This window comes from Dama dama, chromosome 24, assembly GCF_033118175.1.
Source record: "Dama dama isolate Ldn47 chromosome 24, ASM3311817v1, whole genome shotgun sequence".
NCBI classification, from domain to species: Eukaryota; Metazoa; Chordata; class Mammalia; order Artiodactyla; family Cervidae; genus Dama; species Dama dama.
In genome coordinates, this window is record NC_083704.1 from 63,404,279 (window position 1) to 63,428,135 (window position 23,857).

The 23,857-nt window shown below is 60.3% G+C and overlaps 2 protein-coding genes across 4 annotated transcripts in view; one reads left to right on the forward strand and one right to left on the reverse strand.

Moving 5' to 3' along the window:
• Nucleotides 1–23,857, reverse strand: part of EEFSEC (eukaryotic elongation factor, selenocysteine-tRNA specific) — a 111,893-nt gene that overhangs the window by 53,653 nt on the left and 34,383 nt on the right. For all 3 annotated transcript variants that reach the window (XM_061129024.1, XM_061129021.1, XM_061129022.1), the window contains exons 2-4: nt 12,038–12,245; nt 4,133–4,229; nt 3,209–3,373 (exon numbers count right to left, since the gene is read on the reverse strand). In XM_061129024.1, the coding sequence (XP_060985007.1) occupies nt 3,209–3,373; nt 4,133–4,229; nt 12,038–12,245 (470 nt within the window). The remainder of the gene's footprint in view (nt 1–3,208; nt 3,374–4,132; nt 4,230–12,037; nt 12,246–23,857) is intronic.
• On the forward strand, nt 8,271–8,687 carry LOC133045508 (ER membrane protein complex subunit 6-like). Its single transcript, XM_061127605.1, has one exon. It carries the CDS (start codon nt 8,322–8,324, stop codon nt 8,652–8,654), a length of 333 nt encoding a protein of 110 aa, XP_060983588.1. The 5' UTR covers nt 8,271–8,321; the 3' UTR covers nt 8,655–8,687.

Genomic DNA, 23,857 nt, shown 5'->3' on the forward strand with positions numbered 1-23,857 from the left:
CAGTGTCTCCTCTGTGGGGTCTGAGTGAGGTGAGTCCACCTGCATGCAGGCTCCATCTGGAGGAGTACGCTATCAAGATCTGAACTGCCTCTAAAAGCCTCATCACTAAACAGGTGTCCACACCCCCTGGTGACATCCATTCCTCAACACAGCGACGTGGCTCTCAGTGGACCCTCGGGCTCTGACGTGCACCCCACTTCAGGGGCCCACTAGACGTCCTGTCCCCGCACAACCAGGAGAGGACCCACATGCCCTGCGCGTGGACCCACACGGATCCATGTGACGGCAGTGCTGAACGGCAAGGCGGCCTCCCGGCGCGAGGCGCTCTCCGCCATCCCCCCGGTCGTGGACGGGGGCCCTCGGGGTCTGGGCTGTGACGGCCGGTGCAGCAGAGGGCGGAGGCCGCTGCCTGTGGCCTGACCCGGGTCCCCCTTCACTTCCTCACAGTCTGCACCTCCGACGGATCCTATGACACAGCCCTGACAGCGGTCGCCAGTGGACACGTCGCCAGCTGAGCACCCCGAGGCCGTGCCTCACTGGATGGCCCCAGCCCAGCGTGGAGAGGTCCCGGGAGCCCAGGGGGCGCGGGGGCTGGGGTTTAAGCCCCGTGGTCTTGGTTCTCCTTCATTCCCCCTCAGCCAACGGGCCCCAGCTGGGGGCGGACATGGCGGCAGGGCCGGGCCGGGGTCTGGTGGGCTGCAGGCGGTCGGGAGGCGACGGGGCTGTTTATCTGGAGGGGCCGGGCCGTGCCGCCCGGGGAGTTCAGGCGGTCAGAAGCGTCCAAGGCGATTAGTGGAGTCTGACAGGGATGTCGTGGCCTCGAGGCAGAGCCGTCTGGTTAGAAGCTGGCCCTGCAGGGCCCCAGCGCCCCGGGGACGTGATGCTGAGCGGGGGCTCCCAGGGTGGCGGGCACAGTGCCCAGAGCCGGCCTTTGGCGCTGGCCAAACGGCTTCAACTACTGGCTCCTCGGTTAAGGCCTTCCTCCAGGTCAGATGGGGTCATGCGGAGGGGCGGGAGAGTGGGGCTGGCTGTCAGTGAGCGCTGACCCACCCGCAGAGCCCCGAGGCCTGGTCACCTGACAGCAGCCCAGAGGGTGGGCCGTCTACGATGCCACGGAAGGGCCAGCCCGAGGCCCCAGCGGGCGGGAAGAGCTTCCTGACTTCAGGTCTGTCGTCTGAAATCCCCACTCACTCCTGGGGCCACGGCGGGTCACCCCGGGCTCGGCCGCAGGGACAGCGGGCGGGAAGAGCTTCCCGACTTCAGGTCTGTCGTCTGAAACCCCCACTCACTCCCGGGGCCATGGCGGGTCATCCTGGGCTCGGCCGCAGGGACAGCGGGCGGGAAGAGCTTCCCGACTTCAGGTCTGTCGTCTGAAACCCCCACTCACTCCCGGGGCCATGGCGGGTCATCCTGGGCTCGGCTGCAGGGACAGCGGGCGGGAAGAGCTTCCCGACTTCAGGTCTGTCGTCTGAAACCCCCACTCACTCCCGGGGCCATGGCGGGTCATCCTGGGCTCGGCCGCAGGGACAGTGGGCGGGAAGAGCTTCCCGACTTCAGGTCTGTCGTCTGAAACCCCCACTCACTCCCGGGGCCATGGCGGGTCACCCCGGGCTCGGCCGCAGGGACAGCGGGCGGGAAGAGCTTCCCGACTTCAGGTCTGTCGTCTGAAACCCCCACTCACTCCCGGGGCCATGGCGGGTCATCCTGGGCTCGGCCGCAGGGACAGCGGGCGGGAAGAGCTTCCCGACTTCAGGTCTGTCGTCTGAAACCCCCACTCACTCCCGGGGCCATGGCGGGTCATCCTGGGCTCGGCCGCAGGGACAGCGTGCGCGTCCTCCTGTGCCTCTGGAGGCACGCGGCCACGGCCGGGTGTCGGCCGGGCTGAGGCCCCGGGGCCCCCGATGGGACACCCCCCACCCCTCCTGGCTGCGGGCGGCCGGGTGACCAGGCGCGCCCCTGGGCTCGGGCTGCAGTGCCCCAGCCTCAGCCCCCAGCGTCACACGCCCCTCCCTGAGGCTCCCCGCGTCACCCGATGCTTGTCATCGCGTGGAGAGCCCTCCCTGCCCGGGCTGAGAGCCTCGGCTCTCTCTCCTGGAGGTCCTGGGGGCACAAGCCACACATGACCGCCCGCCCTCTGGTCCCCCAAACACCACACCAGCTCGTGTGCAAAATGCTGTCAGCCCTCCCAGTGTCCAGATCTTCACCCCGTTACAGACTTAACTCTAACGAGCCCCAAACTCCCTCTCAACATCACCAGCGCACGTCTCGCCAGCTAAGCCCCCAGCTCAGGCCTGAGTGGTCCGGGGTGCTCTGTGACAAGTTATCAGCTCTCACACGGAGAACGTGGAAGGAGCTCAGGGCTCATGGTCCCGGGCAAGTCTGAAACCCAGCAAAACAAATCCCAGTGGGCGCCCAGGCCTGCCCTGCAGATGACCCTCTGGGCCCATGGAAGCCCCATGGGCTGCATCCCTGGCCTTGGACCCAGCCGAGATGCGTCCTCGGACACGCCACTGCCCTACCCTCGCTTCCTCTGAGGACCAGAGACCTTCCCTGGGCCCGGAGCGCCTGGCGGTCTCCCAGGTTCCCACTGGCCTGTGTTCCCCACCCTGTATTCCCCACGGACGAGAGGACAGTCAGTCTATCACTGTTTCCCCCCGAGGGTAGGGATCAGGGCCGCTGGACACCGGGCCAGAAGGGAGCAGGAGCAGGGTGGTGAGGACCCCCCGCCGCCACCCTTCTCTCAGGCCTCCGCGGAGGACGCGGCGCCTGCGCTGACACCAGGAACGCGCCGTCATCCGGGTGTCCCTGGGCTGTCCTGCCCGGGGCAGCCACGGTCCTGATGGCGTGTAACGTGAAATCCCCGCGGTGAGCGCGAGGGACTCGGGGATGAGCGCCCACACACCCTTGCCGCCCTGACTCGGGGGCGTGCAGAAAGCAGAGGGGCCCTGCCTGGCGCCTCACTCAGGGCCCGCACCCCTGGGCCCAGACGCCCCCCGGGGGCCTCCTTCCCCCAGAACACCGCCAGCGAGGCTCCGGCCGCCGGGTGCTGCTCCGAGCACTGAGGCGAGCCCTGGATCCAGGACGCGGGCAGGACGGACGGAGGGAAGATGGGGCAGCGCCGGCCTGGCAGCGGGGGGCGCTCGGGGCCGGCCCCCTCCCTGCCTGCTCGAGAGTGGCCCAGGGGAAGCGGGAGCGAGGCCAGACTGACCTTGAGGGCCGGGATCTCCACGCTGTCGCCGAGGCTGACGGAGCCCGAGAGGATGGTTCCCGTCATCACGGTGCCCTGGCCTTTGATGGAGAAGCAGTGGTCCACGGACATGAGGAACGGCCCCGAGGGGTCCCTCTTTGGGATGGAGATCTGGGACGTCAGGAGCTGGAAAGACAGGCTTGTGCCACACCCCGGCAGGTGGGGAGCTGGCGGGGAGGGTGGAGACCTCCTGACTCTCTACTTTGCTCCTTTCTGACTTCGTTAGAGAGGACACTGTCAAGAACTGTCTGGTACCGAATGGTCCAGAGTCCTGGTCTTGTGGTAACGACTCCTTTGGAAAAAGACCAGAGTATGTGAGCAGGCCCAGCCCTGAGGCTTCCGACACGGACATACAGACGTCCCCCAGCAGAAACCACCGCCTCAGCGTCCCAGACCAGTGCAACCTGGAGCTGACGAAAAACTCAGCAAAGCTTCACCCAGAAACGGGTTTGCTAAGTCCGTAAAGTCGGCCCTGTACAATCACAGAAACGGAGGCCACGCACGTGGTCACGCCTGACCCAGGTCTGCAGACCTAGGAGCCATCCCCGCCGGCCGACCTAGGTCTGCATCGCAGCTCCACCTCCTGCTCACCGTGTGAGCCTGGGCCAGTCACTTAACCCCTCTGAGCCCCAGGCTCCTTCCTGCCAGAATGCGGGTCACTACTGAAGCCTCCCGAGGTTCGTTAATGATCACGTGACCGTGAATGTTCACGATCACATATGAGCAGAGCTCAGTGAGGCTCTGGGAACCTGACGACCAACCTCCCCGCCGGAAACGCTCTGACGGCACGCCGTCCCGGCCCTGGGGGTGGGGGTGTGGGCTGCGGGTTTAACCCCGTGAGGAAGGGCAGGGAGGTGCAGCCCCGCGTGGGTGCAGCTGACGTACCTCGATGAGCTCCTGGATGCCCTGCGGGGCTTCCATTTCAGGGGCGTCTGGTCCCCCAGGCTTGGCCGCGACAGGTATGACAGGTGCGCCCCGGAACCTGGAAGAGAGACAGGCCCGCCGAGGTCACGGAGCGCGTCCGGGGCCGCCTGGAGGACGGAGTGTGATGGAGGCCTCCGCGCCCTCCCGGCCAGAGGGACTGCGGGGCGACCGTCACGCTCCCCCCGGCAGACCCCGTGCGGAGGCCCGTGCTGAGCCACAAACGCCAGAGGGGGGCCCTGGGTCTAACCTCCTCGCTGAGCTCTCCTGAGGAGGCACAGTGAGGCCCAGGCCCTGTCCCTGAGGAAAGACCCCCAGGGAAGACCCCCGGGCCCCGCCCAGCCTCTGCAGGGACTCAGGGTGCGCCAGGCGCCTGCAGGCCGCCCCCAGCCTCCGGCCTCCCGAGCCCGCCTCTTTAAGCAAAGACTCCCACTGAGTAGACGCTGAGCTTTTCCACTGGAAAACAGACAAAACCCACAAACGCAGAGAAGAGAAAACACCCAGCTTGCAGTCCCACCACGGGGCTGCGCTTCTTCCAGCCTCAGCCTCCCAGCGCACTGCCAGGGAACCACTTCATGGTTTGGTTACGTCAGTCACACACTTTCATGTCCTTCTAGCTTATTTGCCATTATATTAGAAAGACTTTTCTGTTGAAAAATAACAACAATAATAACGACTCATTTGACTAAGCCAAGAATACGACAAGGATGCTCTCATTGAAACCCCAGAAACGAGGACGGAAGTGTCACCGTCTTACAGACGGAAAAGAACGGCTCAGAAGGCGAGTCAGTCTGCTCCGAATCCCGCCATCAGTGGAAGGGCCAGGCTGCAGCCGCCGCCTCCAGAGCTCAGGCTCGCGACCCAGGCCACCTCCGCCCTCAACAGCTGCACCACCATGGGGCCCGGAATGCACATGCTGTCCCCACGAATGGGACTCATCCAGAACATTTCAGATTCTTCACTGTTACAAATAAGACTGAGATACACATGCTGGTGTATATGCCTTGATTTGGGCTACATTCATGAGGTGTATGTCAAAGACTCAACAAACTGAAAACCAGTGAAATGTGGAGTAAACACACTCAGAGAGGCTCTTCATAAAATCGCTGGAAACATGATCAAAACCAGCCTTCTCAGAACCCTGCAGATCAACAGAGGCCTGCAGCTGTCTGCAGAAGGTTCAGTCAGGAGAAACGGCCGATCTCAGCGGTCCCCTGGGCGAGGGGACCGCCGCAGCTCTGTAACTGCCTTGTTCCACGCGCCCTCCTCGCCCCTGTAGGAGACTCGAACCCCCGAGTCTCGGTCAGAGTGGAAACCAGCAGCCCGGCGGCCGCTGCGAGCGGTGGCGTGTCTGCGCCCTCGGAGCCCCTCCCTGGGAAACGGCGTCATTTCTCCTATTTGGCGGCTCCTTGGGAAGCCAGCTCTCAGCCCGAAGCGGGGCGCGGGCCCAGCTCTCAGCCTGAAGCGGGGCGCAGGCCTCGGAGACCGTCCCACGAGCACACCTCGGCCCATGCTCCACCAGCCCCGGGGCCCAGGGCCGCAGAGGTGGGGAAGGCAGGCGCTGAGAATTCCAGCGATTAACCATAAAGCTTTCGGAAATTCAATTATTGTTTATCCAAACCCTTTTGGGCCGTGCACTGTAACAGAATGCATCAGTGTGTTGGGCTGGCGTCTGGCCTTGTCCCAGGCTCCCAAGGACCTGGCCTGCTGGTCTGCTGAGCACGCCGTGCATCCTGGCTGCTGGCTCCTGGGGGACAGGTGGCCCCTGCCCAGTTCAGACCTAGGCTGCTGTCTGGGCTCTAGGGGCCCAGGGGTGCTGGCCAGATACGGCAGGAAGAGCCCGGAGCACTGCCCCTCCTCCCAGCAGTGCGGGAGGCGGGAGAGGGTGCCTCCTCTTCCCAGGCACCCCCCCCCACACACACACTGCTGCGACTCCTCACGGTGTGAGCGGGGCCCAGACCGGCTGACTGCACACAGACTGACCTTCATCAGCACACAAGACCCACCTCAGATCAGCTAAAGCCACACACACGGGTGTGTGTGTGTGTGTGTGTGTGATGCACGTAAAAGGTGTACACAAAGGGAGTCTGAGCTTTAGGTTTGGAATAGCAAAAGGCAAAGTAATGGTATTAAAAAATACAAGCGATACTTATGATTCCTTACTTTGCTCACAAGTCAAGCCAGACACAAAGCCGGGGTAGCTGAAGAGTGGCGGCGAGGGAAGGCCCCAGCCCAGGGCCGAGCGCGCAGTAGGTGCTCCACATGTGAGAGCTCGTGACGCAGCCCCTGGACGTCCAGGCCCCACAGCCAAGGCTCCCTGACGGTAAACACGCCGAGGCCAGACCTAGCAGCTCGCACTCCACAGAGGAAGAAACACGGAGGCCGGGAGAGGACGCCAGGGCCGGAGACCACGCCGGCTGCGAGCGGTTGCAGCATGCACCACGTGGGGGCCGCCAGGCCCAGGGGAGGGGTGCTGTGAGCAGACAGCTTGGTTAGAACAGAAACAGGAGGGAACCAGAGTGGGTCTGGGAGAAAGAGTCCCCAGGACGCTCTCAGGCGACAGCCTCAGTGGAGAAATGAACAGAACAGCCTAGAACACAGCAGCGCCAGTGTGTGATAACAGCTACATCAGATCACGTGCGTGTGGGGGAGACGGGCAGGGGCCCGCGGGAAAAGCACGGTGATTTGATGCATTGGGAAGATACGGGTACACTGTTACCGTCTATTTTTATTTCTGTTAACACTGATAAATACTTACGCAAGAGTAAATTTGAATGCCTTCAGAGATAAAGAAATCACAAAGAAAAATAATCAAAGAGCTTGACTACATAAAAATTAGAAACTTCTGCATGTTAAAAAAAAACAGAAAGACAACAAGTGCTAAAGACTTAACTTATAGGAAATGTGACAGGCAAAGGGTTAATTAATGACATCCTTATTGATATTAAACACTCCTGAAAATCAAAAAGCAAGCATTAAAATTCCAAGAGGCAAACAGACAAAACATATAGGCACAAGTTAAATATGCAAAAATACAACAATATAGATACATAAGAAAAAATTTTCAGCCTTACCAGTAATTAAAGAATCGCATATTATTATAGCAAGAGTGAAACAACAAGAATCGCATATTAAAGAATTAAATTAAATTAAATTAAAGAATCGCATATTATTATAGCAAGAGTGAAAGTTTTCAAATCTATTTTTAAATTAGACGCTAGCGTCCACCTGTGAGAAACGTCAGAGCACCCAGAGACTCACAAAAGGTCCGGAAGGGCTCCTGCCCTTTGACCCGGGACTCTCTCAAGAGAGAAAACTCAGAGGACGGACACAGCTGAATGCTGGTCAAAGATGTTCATCAAGGATTATTTACAAGAAAGAAAACTTAAGCCATTCCCAAGTGTCAGCAACAGAGTCATGGTCACATGAAGAACTGCTCCATAAAATGTTAAGTAACAGAAGCCCAAGTCAGGAAGGTAAATACCTTAGGACCACAGCTATATGCTTAAAGGGGGAGAACTGAATTCAGCAAAGTTGCATGGTACGAGGTCAACACAGAAAAATCACTTGTGTTTCTATATACTAGCCAGAACAATCTGAAATGGAAATTAAGACAGCAATTCTGTTTATAATAGCATCTAAAAGAATGAAATACTTAGGAATAAAGCTAACCAAGGACATGAAAGGCTTGTATACCAAAACCAACAAAACTTGGATACAAGACATTTGTAAAGATCTAAACAAAGAGAAAGACATTCGTGTCAATGAACTGGAAGACTTACTCCTGTTAAGGTGTCCATTCTACCTAAAACCATCTGCAGATTCAATTCAGTCCCTATTACAATTCCAACCACCATTCTGTACTGAAATGGAAAAGGAGATCCTCAAATTCAGATGGGAATTGCAAGGAGACCCCAAAGTCAAAACAATCTTGAAAAAGAAGCAGAAAGTTGGAGGGCTTAGCTTCCTAACGCAAGCTTGCCACAGAGGGGCAGGGACGAGGCTGGGCAGCGCCGGCGAGGACAGACAGGGACCTCTGCAGCCCACACGTAAAAGGACGAAAGGGGGAGGGAACGTCGAGTGACCGCGTCCGCGGCTGGGTTCCAGCCCCGCGTTGCTCCACGAGAAATCAGGCTGAGCCCGGGAGGGTGCGATGGCCACTGTGGTGGCCAAGCGGGAAGGGCCGCCGCTCATCAGCGAGGCCGCTGTGCGGGGCAACGCGGCTGTCCTGGATTACTGCCGGACCTCGGTGTCGGCTCTGTCGGGGGCCACGGCCGGCATCCTCGGCCTCACCGGCCTCTACGGCTTCATCTTCTACCTGCTCGCCTCCATCTTGCTCTCCCTGCTTTTAATTCTCAAGGCGGAAAGGAGGTGGAACAAATATTTTAAGTCGCGAAGACCTCTCTTTATAGGGGGCCTCATCGGAGGCCTCTTCACCTACGTCCTGTTCTGGACATTTCTCTACGGCATGGTGCACGTCTACTGAAACGGGGGCAGGGATGACATTTTTTAAAAAAAACAGATCGGGAGGACTGTTGGCAGAAATTAACACCGGGTAGATTTACCTAGTTTTTAAATTGTTGGAATCGCTGCTTGTTCTGTAACGTTATAAATAATTTATATCTGAAGACGAAGAGCCTGTACAGTTCTTCAGATTAAATGAAAAAAAAAAAAAAGGACGAAAGGGAAACAGATGGTGCTGGGAGCACGGGGCTTCTGCAAAGGAATGGAGGTGCGCCTCTAATGCAGACCACAGGCAAAAGATAACCAGCGACAGGGGGAAGGCCTATACTTGAGAACTAACACAATAAAATTCTCAGACAAAAGAAAATTGGGGAAAATCTTCGTGACGTTGAATGTGGCAACAATTTCATGGATATGACACCAGAAGCACAGGCAAAAAAGAAAAAGAAAGAAAGAAACTGGATTTCATCAAAATTAAAAACTTTTGTGCATCAAGGAATCCTATCAAGAGAGTCAGAGACAGCCTACAGAGCAAAGAAAACATTTACAAGGCTGACGTGGGCTAGCCTTCAGGGTGTGTAAGGAACACCTTCAGGTCAAGGACAAACCACCTGACTGAAAAATGGGCAAAGGATCTGATGGCCATTTCTCCAAAGAAGACAGACAACAGCCAACACGCACATAGGAGTCTCCACAGCAGTCAGCAGGGAAAGGCAAATGAAGCCCACAGCGAGGCTCCGCCTCATACCTCCTAGGAGGGCTGCAAAGAAAGGATGCAGAGAGACTGGGACCCTCGCGCACCACGTGGGCAACGGCGCGGGGTCCCCCAGAAAATCCCCGAGAGAACGAGTCACCACGTGAGCCGGGCCCACTCCCAGGTTCACACCCAGAGGGACAGGGGCAGGGACCGCAAGGGAGCTTTACTCCCCGCGTTCCTAGCAGCGTCACTGCCCACAGCCAAGAGAAAACAGCCCGTGTCCATCAAGAGATGAACGGACAAGCCAAATACGGCCGAAACCCAGTAGAAGGACTGCGAGTCTGACACACGCCCCAGCGCGGATGGACCTGGAGCCCCGCGCTCAGCGAAGCAGGGCAGACAGAAGGCCACGTGCGGCCTGATTCCACTCCCGTGAGGCCCCAGGGCAGTCAGACTCCCACAGACAGAGGCAGAGCCGAGGCCAGCAGGGCCCGGGGGGCCGCAGGGAGCAGTGACCGGTCATGGGGACCACAAACAAGGGCTGCAGGCAGCGGTGACGGGCACACAGCTCTGTGAAGGCGTTCAGCGCCTCAGCAGTGCGTTTACAGATGGATAAAAGCATAAACATCGTGCTATGTATGTCTTACTACACTTTCTGAATGTGGAAGACAGGGTGGGGTGATGGGGTGTGCGGTTAGAAGACAGGAATGGGATAACCACGTCAGCAGCTGCTGCTCTGAGAAACCTTTTGGGGGCTTCACTTTCTTTTAACAACTTTCCTCTATTTTCCAAAGTTTCTTTCAGTTACTCTTTGGATAGGAAAAATAAAGCACCATGTTTTTACCACTTTCTAGGTTTTGATACATACAGAGGTTGGCTGTCCAGATTTCTCATTTCTAGACAGAAAGTTGCTTCGCGTTTGAAAAGGCTGTTACAAAGGATTTACCTGACAAGGGACCCTAAGGAAAGGAAAAGTGAAAGTGAAAGTCGCTCAGTCGTGTCTGACTCTTTGCGATCCTGTAGACTGTACAGTCCATGGAACTCTCCAGGCCAGAACACTGGAGCGGGTGGCCTTTCCCTTCTCCAGGGGATCTTCCCAACCCAGGGATCAAATCCAGGTCTGCCGCATTGCAGGCGGATTCTTTACCAGCTGAGCTGCCAGGGAAGCCCTACGGCCACTGAAGAGGACTGAAGGGAGCTCTCAGCTGCGGGGAGGTAACAGCTCAGCTCTTCCCATGAGACGGTTGCCCTGGCGGGCACACTCAACCGTCTCCACCCCCAGGCGCTGCGTGAGGAGAGCTGAGCGTCAGTGGCCCTGCAGAGGCCAGTCTCCTCTGCATGCGAGATAAAGGCTGTGACTGACCTTCACCCAATAAATTAAAATAGGAAGGGTAATTTAAAGGTGTGCATGAGACTTTTCCTTAAATTTACCTGATCTAAATGGTTGGTATTAATTGACCCTTAGTAGCATCCTAAGCACTTCCCAGAAGGTCTCATTTACAGAAAACGATGCGGACACCGTGCAGGAGTCCCCAGGACCTGGTCTCCCCTTTCTGACAAGTAAATAAAACGGCAGGGAGATCAAATAACTCACTAGAAAAAAGATATAACTTTTTATCTTCCTTTTTACAGTCTCACATCCACTTCCGCTGGGAATAACAAAGTCTGAATTCTTATGCAACACTTATCTAAATGTGTCGATTTTATCGGATTGATGAATTTTGCTAACAAAAGGCAGCGCTGGGAAATCTTTTATGACACATTTGGCCCATTCTCAGGGCTGAAGCTTTAATTTAACCAACTGGAGAATTCTGAGCGAGAGCTGCAGGTGTTAGAGCCGAAAAAAGCATCATAGAGGGGAAAGCATATCCATCTTTGTGACGGGGAGACAAAACCACCTCCACTGTGTGCGCCCCCCAGGGGGGAGGAGCAGGGGCCGGGGCTCGATGGAGTCGGGGGCCGTGGGTTCATCCTGATCAGAGGGCGCTGGCCACGAGGGGGGCCCAAGGACGCAGCAGGTGCGTGGACACCCGTGCTCCGTGGGCGTCTTCTGCTTTTGCCTCCGTGGCCGCCGAGCACCCAGGGGGCTTTCTGCCCCCCGAACCCTGAAGACCAGCAGCTGGTGCAGGACAAGGCCACCCGGTCGCCCTTTCCCGGGGCTTGCCACTGTCTCCGGGACCCTCCCGACCACAGCCTGCCTCTCCCGGTCACGCCCCTGCACAAAATTCAACGACTCCCCACTTCCCACAGGACAGAATCGTAAACCCCTTGGCATGAAATACTCCAGAGGGCCCTGTGATCCAGCCTTTGTCCATCACCCCTCCATCCACCTGTCCGTCTGTCCCTCCAACTCCGTAAACCTCTGTGACAGTCACGTCCAGCCATCACCCCAACCCACCCCCGTTCCGATAACCAGGTCTCGGCTGAGCAGGCAGTGAGCAGGGAGGACTGAGGCGTCACCCACTCGGTTGGGGGCAGCTTGGGGCCCGTTCAGGCCACATGATCCCTGGACCCTCATGGGCCAGTGCCCGGCTCTGACTGCTCCCCCAGGACACACCCAGAGCGGCGAGCCAGCAAGACACAGGCGGCCTGGGTCCCTGAACAAGACGCCGACGGAGCCACCCGGCGCTCACGTCAGGAAGCCGCCCCTCCCGGCTCCTCATCCTCCGGCACGAGCACTGCGGCCTCTACCCCGTCGGCAAACCCACTTGGTGTTCTCCAGGGTCTTCTGCATCTTCCTCGTCATCCTGTCGATCGCGGCCTGTCTCTTCCCTTCGGGCAGGAGGTCGGTCTTGTTCAGCACCACGACCAGCTTCTGGCAGGCGATCTGCCCAATCACGAGGCACTCGGCCGACTGGGTCTGCATCCCCTTGGTCACGTCGATGACCAGCATCATCAGGTCAATGATCTGGGCCCCTGGGGGAAGAGAGGACCAGGTCAGAGGTGAGCGGGGGTATGCGTGGCAACCACAGCCCCTAGCGCCGGGTGCGGGGTCACCTGGCCGGGAACGCTGGCCGCTCCTGGTTCTATAACCGGATTTCCCCGTCTCTAAATGGGCAGCACGGCAGGCTCGCTGGGGGCTCCAGGAGCCTGTGCGCACGGCGGCCTGGCGGCTGGAGGACTCGCTCCCCGGCCGCCCTTTCGCTGTGGTGTTATTCTGTCAGCCCACTGGGGGAAAACCAGAACCTCCATGCAGTCTCAAGTTGCTTCCTCCTGATGCTAGCGCGGAGGGCCTCCACCTCTAACCCGAGCGGCTTGCCTGCCGTGGCTCTGCCCTGCCTGCTGTCTGACGGCCCCCCAGCCACCAGCCTCTGTGCCGGGCCGCGGACCCCCGCCGCCCTGTGGGGTCTCTGCCCCGGCCCCTGCCCAGCCTCTCCGAGTCCTGGCAGATCCCCTGCCTCCCACACCGTCCCAGCCTTCTTTCTGCCCTGTTTTCCCAGGACACTTAGTACCTCTGCCTCTGCCTGCAGTGGGCGCTGCCTGGGGCTGGCCTGGCCTCCCCGCCCGCTGCCACCTGCGGGGGTGGGACACTGATGGATACTGTTTCCCCTTCGGATTGGATTGTTATTCTCTGTTGCCATTAAAGACACTTTAACACTGCTGAGCCAAGAGGAGGGGCTGGGGGCGCCTGCAAGGGCCCTGTTGACACTTTTCTCTTTGTGGCTGATTTAAAGAGACGCTAAGACGCTATCCTGGGCGGGGAAAGCGCACTGCAGGCCTCTCTCCTGAGTCACCTTTGGCTTTTAGGAATCTTTCCTTCCCATGCAGAAATGTTTCCTTTTTATGTGGAAATGGCCAGTCTTTCCTCTTTTCCCTTTTGTTTCTGGGCTTTGTGTGTTACCTAGCTATTTTTTACTTTTAAGATTATATGCATTTTCTCACGTGCTTTCTTCCAGTCCTTTTACAGCTTTAAATGTCTATGTTTCAGAGACTTTGCTGGCAGCCCAGCGGTTAAGAATGCACCCTGCAATGCAGGCAACATGGGTTCGGCCCCGAGTCAGGGGACTAAGATCCCACATGCTGCAGAGCCACTGAGTCTGAGCGCCAGAACCAGAGAGCCGCACGCCGCAACGGAAGATCCGCCAAGACCTCAAGGGCAACCGAGACTCGATGCGGCCAAACGTGTCTAAACATACAAGTCTCTGCTTCAAACTGACCCATCTGGAATTTATTCTGGCCTAACATGCAAGGTGGAGACCTAACTTGAGTGTTCTCTGGACGGTGACCCGTTGCCCCCGAGTCACGGTAACCCTCTCTCCTCTGCAGATCCCGACAGTGAGACTCGGGAGGAGAGGCACACTCGGGGGGCCCTGCAGCTGGGACCCTCGCCCCCGGCGGCCTGCGCCCAGCCCCGCGGGGGCCGTGTCGCGGGCCTCCGGCATTCGCTGGCTCCCAGCTCGTCCTCCTCTTGGCAGGGGTCCAGCACCTCTCTTTGTCTGCTGTCTTGTCCTCGGCTGTTTATTTTTTTCTTGTCTCCGACACGGCTGGCTTTGTTGTTCCTCCTGTTCCTCCTCTGCTGACATGGCCCTGTCGTCCTCCTGGGCTCTTCAGGGGGTGGTGAGTGAGCGGCCCCGCGCCCCCAGGGACGGTGCTCGGCCCAGGTCGTCCCGAGGACGCTGGCAGCTTGCCGCCGCGCCCTGTCCTCTCCCCGTCCTCTTGGCTTCCTCGGAGGAGCCTGGCCCACCTGCTCCTCAGGATGTTGCAGGGGCCCAGAGACCCAGGAATGCAGGCCCTGGCCAGCAGGCAGCTGGCGATGGAGGAGCGGGCGTGTGAGCGCAGACAGCTGTAGGCTTGAGCCCTAGCTCTGCTGCTCAGTGTCCTGGGCCCGGGCCTCCGCCTCCCGACTGTGAGACGGGGTCTCCTCGCGGGGATGAGCCGAGGGCCAGGGCTGGCGCGCAGCAGGCAGGCCTCACAGGCGCACGTGCGGTCAGGAGCTGGGCCACTAGCACAGACTCCAGGGCGGGGCGACCGGAAGCCGTGGGCCTGGCAGGACGGCTGCTTGGCCACGTCAGAGGCAGGCCTGGGGTGGCCACAACCGCGGACTCCCAAAGATTCTACCCGACCCATCTCGGGCCAAGTGTGGGCAGTCCGTGCGGGCTGAGCTGCGTCCTTCCCCGGGCCGCCATCCACAGCCGGCCCCGCGCAGGCCCGCTCCCAGCCCGGGCCCTGTCCCTGGGGCTGGCAGCCGCTCCGGGGCTCCTGCGGGCCTGGCGGCACGCTGGGTCTGCTGGACGCAGGGTCAGCGCGTCACTGACGGGAGCTGGTCAGGCTGCTGTGGCCCCTCGCTGGGCAGGGTGTGTGTGTGTGTGTGTGTGTGTGTGTGCGCGCGCGCGCGTGCGCAGGGGTGGCCCCCTTTGCAGGCCGGGTTCAAACCGCCCAAATCTCCTGCCCACTGGGGTACACAGTACTCCAGGCCACCGGCTGGCACTCGCCAAGGGCCCCGCGGAGGGCCTCCCGGACGCTGCTCGGAACCGTTCCACGCGGCCACAGCTCCTCTCCCCCGCCCGCTGTGGAAGGACCATCCCAGCAGCCCACATCCTAGGGTTCTGGCGCCGAGGCGCTTCCCATGGCCCCTCACGTCCCCACGCACGGAGGCGCTCGCTATGCTGGGAAACGCTCCCGATGACGCAGGACGCCGGCGTCCACTGCAGCTCTACGCTGGGTTGTAGGCACCTACCCCACTTCTTGAATATTTAACGTCACCAGTTAAAGTTTTTCCTTTGTTTTAAATTCAATATTACTTCTTATTTAGGGTGCCCATAGCTTTTTATTAAAACTCAAACTTGGGTTAACGATCTGGTTTTGCTAAAATGGTTAACATTTTATATTCAGTTTCTCCCGCTGAAAACTTTTTTTCTCCCCAAACACATTTTTCCCCCTTTTAGTCCCAGAAGGAAAATTTCATCTCACAGATAACGTGTTAAATGCTGATCTTTGTAGGTTTTTCTTTACTTTTATTTCTGAAACGATTAAGATATATAATCTATGGAATTGGAAATTGTAATTTTTAAAAGTACTGAGAAACTTCAGCCGTGTTCTAATTGCTCTGCAAACCTTTAAAGGGCTCTGCAGTCCTCACAAGCAGATGGAAAGCGCTGATAGACAGAGAAATATAGAGGGGCACTTGTGAGCGGAGAGTTTGCGACTTGTGTTTCCCACCCACTCGCTCCTTCTGGCCCTGCAGCCTCAGAGTGATTTCCTACCCTGGGTTCATGGGAATCGGAAAAGACACTGCCTGATTCATTCTGTGGAAATACTGGGGATTTAGAGAAAGACAAGACAGGCCAGTTATGTCACTTCCTGTCCCCGGATCAAAGAGTGGTGAAGAAACAGTGATCGGGGGCTGGTGCTCAGCGCGGGTGGCTCCTGGCTCTGACCCGGCTTCCAGCGGGGCCCCTCGAGCCGCTGTGACCTTGGGACCCCTCAGAAGGCCCTGGTGTCGGCCGTGCCGAGCGCCTACTGAGGAGGTGGTGTGCGGCGCCGGAGGGAGGCTGCGGACGAAGCCGAGGGTCCAGGTCCCGTCTGCACCAGCCCTTCTGGGCCTGACAGTTCCCTCTCCCATCCCGAGGGTCCCAGGAGGCACCAGAGGCGGGGGGGGCGGGCAGGGGGGTGGGCAATTCAAGCCTCCCCTCCCAGCCCCCTGCCACGCAAGGCACTCAGGCCGCTCTGCACGCCAGCAGGGAGCGGACGCTCAGCCTCAGGACCACATTCCTGGTCAACCGAGGGGAGGCTGGGGAGGCCGCCGTCTGCCTGCTCAGGCCCACAGACTGATTAAGCCCTGCCCCAGCTCAAGCCTGTGCTGAAGGCTGTGAACACAGATGAAAACGCAGGCCCTGGTCTGTGAGCCGCAGGGCGGGAGGAAGGGGCTGGGCAGAGGAGCCGGACTCACAGCAGGGACAGGAGAGACGCCATGGGGCCGGCCCGATTCTGGGGTCCAGTGGGGGCGGGTGGGGGACCATGGGGCGGCTCTGATTCTGGGGTCCAGTGGAGGTGGGGGAGAAACGCCATGGGGCTGCCCTGATTCTGGGGTCCAGGCAGGGGAGGACTGTGGGGGAGGCAGCTGGACTGGGGCTGGGTCCCCGTTCAGAAGGACAGGTCGTGTGGCTGACGGGATCTTAAGTGGAAGCATGAAAGCCTCTTTAAGAGAGTCTTTAAGGGTAGACCTTTAAGAGAATTTCTTGAGAGGCGGGGCTGGTAAAGATGGGGCGTGGAGGGAGGACCTGGGGCTGGAGGTCTGGAGAGCAGGCGACCCTGCGTCAGGGAGGGCATCCCAGTCACCCGGTGCCCCACCCACGGACACTGCTGCTAGTACTGGGGACTTCAGTGTGTTTAAAGTGAGTCTTCTTTTTGGAACTCAAATGCACTTATACTAAATACAACGTTACATGACTTCCCTGGTGGCTCAGAGGGTAAAGCATCTGCCCGCAACGCGGGAGACCAGGGTTCAATCCCTGGGTTGGGAAGACACCCTGGAGAAGGAAATGGCAACCCACTCCAGCATTCTTGCCTGGAAAATCTCAGGGATGTAGGAGCCTAGCGGGCTACAGTCCATGGGGTCGCAAAGAGTTGGACATGACTGAGCAACTTCGCTTTCACTTTAGATGGCAGTAAATGCATTAAACTTCCTGTAGGTAGAAGTTACCTGGACTTCCCTGGTAGTCCAGCGGTTAAGAGTCTGCCCTGCAACGCAGAGGATACATGTTTGATCTCTGGTCTGGGGCACCCCTGGTGGCTCAGAGGTTAAAGCGTCTGCCTGCAATGCAGGAGATCCGGGTTCAATCCCTGGGTCGGGACGATCCCCTGGAAAAAGAAATGGCAACCCACTCCAGTATTCTTGCCTGGAGAATCCCATGGATGGAGGAGCCTGGTGGGCTACGGTCCATGGGTCGCAGAGAGTCAGATGCGGCTGAGCAACTCCACTTTCTTTCTTTCCGGGAAGATCCCACGTGCAGCAGAGCAACTAAGCGCAGACGCCCAAGTACTGAAGCCCGTGTGCCTGGAGCCTGCACTTCACAGCTAGAGAGCGGCCCCTGCTCGCCGCAGCTAGAGAAAGCCCGAGCGTGCTGACAAAGACCCAGAGCCGCCACAAGGAAAAACAGCTAAAAGGGAAGATAAACGACAAAGCAAAACTCAAGGCGACGCTCTGAGCCCCAGGCCCGCTGTGCACGAGGGGGTCGGCAAGAGCGCGTGAAGGACACGCCAGACCTAGCTGCCTCTCTCCCTGCAACAGAACAAGGGCTGGATGACAGTCGGGAAAGGCGTGACCTTCAAGCTCTCTGGGCAGGGGTGTTAAGCGGGCGCCAGGCTCACACCTCCCCGCCTCCGTCTCCCCAGCCACCCTGGACGCCTGGGACAGAGCAACACATGGCTTGCGGCACCCTCCTTGGAGGGCAGCACAGCAATAGCCAGCGGTCTCCGCTTCCTCGGGGCAGAGGGATGCAGCGGGTCGGCCGGCACGCCTTCCCAGATGGAGGGGACAGAGGGAACGCAGGGGATGCAGGGGATGGAGAGGACACGGGGGACGGAGGGGACGCGGGGGACATGGGGGACAGAGGGGACACGGGGGACGCAGGGGACAGAGGCACGCCGGGGACGCGGGGGACGTAGGGGACGGAGGCACGCTGGGCTCCAGGCCCACCTCGAGCCAGCAGTCCTGGCCGCGCTCGCTTCCCTAAGCTACTGTGTTGTCGTCTACCTGGGGTAATCTTTTTAGCTGACTTTGCACAACAGTACGACTCCTGTTCAAGAGCAGCGAGAAGGAGCAGAAAATGGAATTTGAAATGTAGAAATAAAGTAATTGTGGGCCATGAGCTATAATTTGATTTCATGCTTTACAAGGAAATGAAAGAAGGCTTCCTTAAAATGTGGGGTTTCTGCTGCCCCTCCCTGCCCCCCGTAACCATTTTAGGACTTCCTCTCGCACCGAAGAGAAAATAGGATTGTGGGGCACGCTCGGCTCTCAAGTGTCACTGCCACTCAGGGGCCGGCTCGGTCTAATGTGAACTTCCCATTCTGGGTAAGAGGAAATTCTTCAATTAATAAACCGGGTGTGCGGAGGCCAGTCTTTAAGGTTTAATCAATTTCATCTGTACTTAGGATAAAAAGACTGACTATTCTACTTTTTTTTTTTCCTCGTTTTTCCTTCTTTAAAAAAAATAATAAAATGAATGTTTTATTTTAAATTCTTTGAGGTTCGTATCTCCTGTTTCAGGAAATATTGTCTATTTCATGCAGTGAGTATGAAAACTCCCCCCTCCTTTTTGACTTTTGCTAAGACTCTTTTTTAAAAAATAACTAAATTATCCCCTGCCCTCATATACTGTAACAGCTCGGGAGATGACACGAATTATACAGGATTTTGGCAGACACCTCGGAGAGGCGGGGGAGAGAGACAAATCGCCAAATATGGACGGGAGAGCTTTGTGTGGACAGACACCGGGGGTGGACGTGGGAACGTGAGCCGGCAGCGCCCTCCCCACCGGGACCTCGGGGCCGGACGGCCGCAGCCAGCAGGCTGGGCCACGTGGTCCGCGGGCACCAGACTTCAGGGTGAGCCAGGCCGGCTCCCCGCAGGACCTGCTGAGCAGCCAGCAATGAAAGGATCCCCAGGACAGACAACCCCAGGACAGACAACTCCTGAGCCTTCACTGCCTGGACCCTGGATGCACAGGGTCCGCTGGGATTCGGGGATAGGGTTGTGGCCAGGCCCCAGGTGACGAGTGTGCACCTCCGCTCCGCTCACCGGCCAAGCAGCAGGCCAGTGTCTCCATCTCCATGGTGGGGAGCAGGCCACTGGGAGCTGTGAGAGCATCGTGCGGTGTGCGCCTCACGTGGCCCTCGGCGCGCGGGGCCCCCAGACTGGGTCCTGCCTGCACTCCCACATGCCTGGGGAAATGCTACATTTAAGTCTATGATTTTCACTAAAATTTTGCAAATCCAGCACCCATCATGGGGACGAGCCTGAAAGCCTCATCACTGCAGCGTGGCTGCACGGACCACAGGTCTGCACGCGGCTCATCAGGCGCACTGACAGCCCGTCTTAGCGAGCGAAGCCGGGGGCTCAGTGTGTGGTGGGGGCTCATGCAGGGGGGCGGGGGCACCTAGGCAGACGGCCCAGGGCGGAGCTGGCCCCGCCTGGCCCAGGGCCACTCAGCCTGCCTCCTCCTCAGGGGCACCGGGGACAGTTTCTCCTGAAGACGCAGCCTGTGAGCCCAAAGCAGAAACATCCCCGGGTTTCAGGCTGTGCCTTCCCTCCCCACGGACAGGGCAAGGCCTGCGGACAAAGGTCCCTGCACGTGGGGGCACATGGGCTGGCCCTCAGCGCCACCCCCGCCGCCCGGGGAGGCCTGCTCACGGAGCCTCGCTCTCCCACGGGCTCGCCGTCACCTCGGGGCCGCGTGCAGACCTCAGAGCCCTGGGCCTGGCACAGCAGGCGCTGAACCCGAGATCCCGGCCTCGCCGACCCCAGCCCTGGACGAACGCCTGTCCCGAGATGGGGGCCGTGGGCAAATTCGAAGGCCTGCAGGGCTGGTGGGGGCCTCGACCTGGGGCGAGAGGACACCACGGTCACTCTGGGGGATGCCCCCCCCCCGACTCCGCTCCAGCCCACGTGGCCAGAGAGGAATGTGGGCCTGGAGTTGCCAGATCTTCCGATTTTTCAAAAGAAGCCAAAAATCTGGACCACTGTGCGAACTGTGCCAACTTTTAAATGTTGACAACCAATTCCGAAAACATGTTTAAACTGCATGGCCCAAACAAAACATGTTTATTGGCCAAAGTCGGCCTGCAGCTCCCAGCGGAGGGTCTCCGGAGGGGGCTGGAGGACGTGGAGCAAACGCCCACTTCTTTGGCCAGTGAATCCTGCTGAGCCCTGGGCCCTCCTGCCCCAGGACTCGGGAGGAGGGCAGGTGCCGGTGGGGGGGTTCCTCCTGGAGAAGCTGGGCAGGGCCCCCACAGTCTCCAGGTGGGCTCCCCAGGGGGTAGAGTGGGGCTTGAGGCCGTGGGCCTGTCGCCAGAGAAACCTCAGCTGAGATCTGAACTCTCGTGGGGCCCCGGGGCGGGCTCTGAAGGCCTCATCCGGGGTTACCCAGGCGCCCCCCAGCCCGAGGACCCCCCCTGCAGCCTCACGGCCGGCCGCTCTCTGGCAGGCATCCCCCCAGCGTCAGGCAAGGTTCTCCCACAGGCTCAGCGCCCTGGGACAAGGGCAGCCCAAGGGGGACTCGAGACGATGGTTCTCCCAGGAGAGCGAGGTGGAAACCTCGGTGGCCCCGGGTGGAATGTCCCTGAGGATAGATGCCGTCCTTGCCGCTGGCGTCCAGAGGGGCTGGAGGCCCTGTCCAGCCTGCGTCCTGCAGGCGGAGGCCCAGAACGGTCGTGTCCCAGCTAGGGCAGAGAGCGGTGGCAGGGGTGGGCACCCAGCCCACAGCCCTGGGTCCACAGCACGGGGCCCCCCTAGAAAGCGAGAGAGTGGGACAGTGAGAGCCCCCCGAGGGCCAGAGGGCAGGGCACTGGGGCTGGCCCCCCCCCAGCCTCCCCCACGAGCCCCAGCCCGGCCGTCAGCCCTGCATCCCGGGACCCGGGCACCCGCGCTCGCCCGGCGCCCCTCCCACCTCGGCCCTTCCCCTGGCACTGCGCGCGGGGGTTGCAGCTCAGACGCCACCACCCCGTCTGGACCAGGCGGCCCTCCCCCGGGCTCCCACGAGGCCCAGCACAGCCGCGTCCTGTGACCCCCGGTGCCCCCGCAGCCCCCCGCCACTCAGAGCCGGAGGTCAGCAAGCCCCTCTGCAGGGAACGCAGAAAACCGGGGGCGGTGAGGGCCCTGAGCAGCCTGCCGTGAGCCACGGGCAGACTCCTCCCTGGCCTGGGGCGTGATGCCCCCGGCCCGCCAGAGAGGCCCATGTGCAAAAAATGGCAAGGAGGAGGGTGCGGGCGGCCGCGTCCTGGGCAGGAAGGCATGCAGTGAGCACCAGGGCCCGGGCCTGCAGAGGCTGCGTTCCTTGGGAGAAGACCCCCGAGACCCCAGTGACGGGGAGAAGGAGCCTCGTGGGGCCACGTGGGAGATGCGCTGAGGCTCCGGGTGTGGCAGCAAGCAGCCCAGGCCGTCCCCCTCCCCCAGGGAAGGGGCCCCGGGACAGCAGGACCGCGCTCTGGGGGTTCTGAGTGGCGGTGCTCGGTGCTGTGGCCTCAGACACAGGCAGGCCCTTCCAGAGATGGGGCCCAGCCACGGAGAGCCCCAAGGCAGGGAAGGCACCACGGGCGCAGGGGCGGGGGAGGCCGGCCAGGCTGCCCCGGGCGACAAGGTCGGAGCGTGCAGGGTCGCAGAGCCTGAGAGCGTGGTCTCAGGAATCTGTTTACTGGGGAAGCAGAAGAAAAAAAGAAGGAAAGGGGGAGAAATCTACCATAAAAAGTCAGTAAAATCAGCAGAATTCCTTCATGAAAAGGGTGGAATTAGCATATGGCCTCAGCTGCCAAGTGAGGCCACTGAAGCAAGCAATGAAAATGAGTTCAAGACACAAGCAGACGTTTTTCTGGACGGAGTCAGAGGGACCGAGCGGCGGCCGCCCCCGCGCCTCTCCCCCCGCGCCTCCCTCCCAAGCTGCCTCCGGCCACACTGGGCCTCTGCGCTCTGTACGCGGCCCCCAGCGGGGCCCACCCCTGCCCTCAAGGAGCTCCCAGTGCAGTGGGGAGACACTCAGACCCACAAGGTCAATGCAGTGGAGGACATCAGAGCAAGACGCGAAGTCTGCGATGAGGGGATTCAGCGGCTGGGGGTGGGGGGGGCAGTCCTGCGAGGACGCGGCAGGGCTGCAGGGATGCGTCCCGTGTCCCCCGGACCCTGGGGACGGGGCAGACCCCTCGGAAGGACTGGAGGTGTGGACTGCTGGTTCGGGGACCAGACCCCGCTCTGCCACAACAACTCGGGACGGCTGTTCCCCTCCCCGCAGAGTGCAGTACACCCGGCCGCCCGGGACGGACACATGGGTCCTCGTGGGGACAGTCCGTCAGCCTCTCCAGCCCAAGGGCTCCCGTGCCCTCCTTCAGGGACTCCTGACGGCAGTGAGCAGCACAGGATCCCTGGGCGCCTCTTCCTCAAGGAGCAGCAACCTTCCCTCTGTGATCACGGCACACGGGCTGGCCCCTGGGCCCCGGTCCCGAGCGTCTCCCTGCCCCTGGCCCCTACACCCGCGAGTCAGAGCCCACTCTGCTGCCTCTCGCACCCAGGAGGTGAGCCTCTCAGACTCAAGCCGGGAGTGACGGGGCCGCGTGGCACCCTGGCACAGACTGGGGCGGGGAGACAGACCCCACCAGCGTCCACCAGGGCTCCGCGCAGCCAGGCCGTGTCGGGGTCGGGGCCCTGCCACCCCCGCCCCAGGGCGCAGTCTCTGAGAACAGACACAGAGAAGGCGCCACAGCCACAGAACCCAGGACGGGGCCGCCGATTACATTACTCTGCAGGACACGGACCCAGACCGGCTGAAGGAAGAGGCACGGGCCACACACACCCCCACCTCCCCATGGGCTCAGGGCACCTCGCCCGCCATCAACCTCTGTACCAGCCAGAGAGCCCTGTGGAGCCCTGGGCCCAGACTTCCACTGGGGTCTCACCACTTGGGCGTGAGTGATTCAGACCCTGGCCACAGGACTGAACTCAGTCCGCTTGCCCTTGACCTCAGAGGTCAGGCAGTCAGGCTGCTGTTTCGGCCCAAAGCTGGTCCCCAGTCACACTGCTGGTCTCTGTCTCCCCCAGTGGAGCTCAGATGCGGTCTAGGGGCCCAGCAGACCACTGAGGGATCCCAATTTCAGGGGCTCTGTCCCGGGACCCCAGGACAAGACCGGATCCCTTGCTGGACTGCAGTAAGGCTGAGTAGTGCACGCCTGCTGGTGGAGCCGTCCCCTCTGACGACAGCTCTCACGAGCAGCCGGGAACACGAGCAGGAGCCCCGCGTGCTCTGCGCCTGACGCTGTGCTCCTCAGGGGGTGGGCAGGGGTCCCCGCGTGCTCTGCGCCTGACGTTGTGCTCCTCAGGGGGTGGGCAGGGGTCCCCGCGTGCTCTGCGCCTGACGCTGTGCTCCTCAGGGGGTGGGCAGGGGTTCCCGCGTGCTCCGCGCCTGATGCTGTGCTCCTCAGGGGGTGGGCAGGGGTTCCCGCGTGCTCCGCGCCTGATGCTGTGCTCCTCAGGGGGTGGGCAGGGGTCCCCGCGTGCTCCGCGCCTGACGCTGTGCTCCTCGGGGGGTGGGCAGGGGTCCCCGCGTGCTCCGCGCCTGACGCTGTGCTCCTCAAGGGGTTAGGCAGGGTGGCCGGCAGGACCAGGGGCTGCCGAGTGAGCCGTCAGAGCCCACGTGGTTCAGAGAAAAGACTCCCAGCCCTGAACCCTGAAAGCAGGCCCTGAAAATCCAGATTCAGGGTCCTCAGCAGGGAGACACCATGTCAGATGCTCGCAGGTGGGGGCCGCCCGGGTGGCCCAGCGGTGGAGACTGAGCTCCCTGTGCGGGGGCCGGGGCTGAACCCCTGCTCAGGGAGGGGGTCCT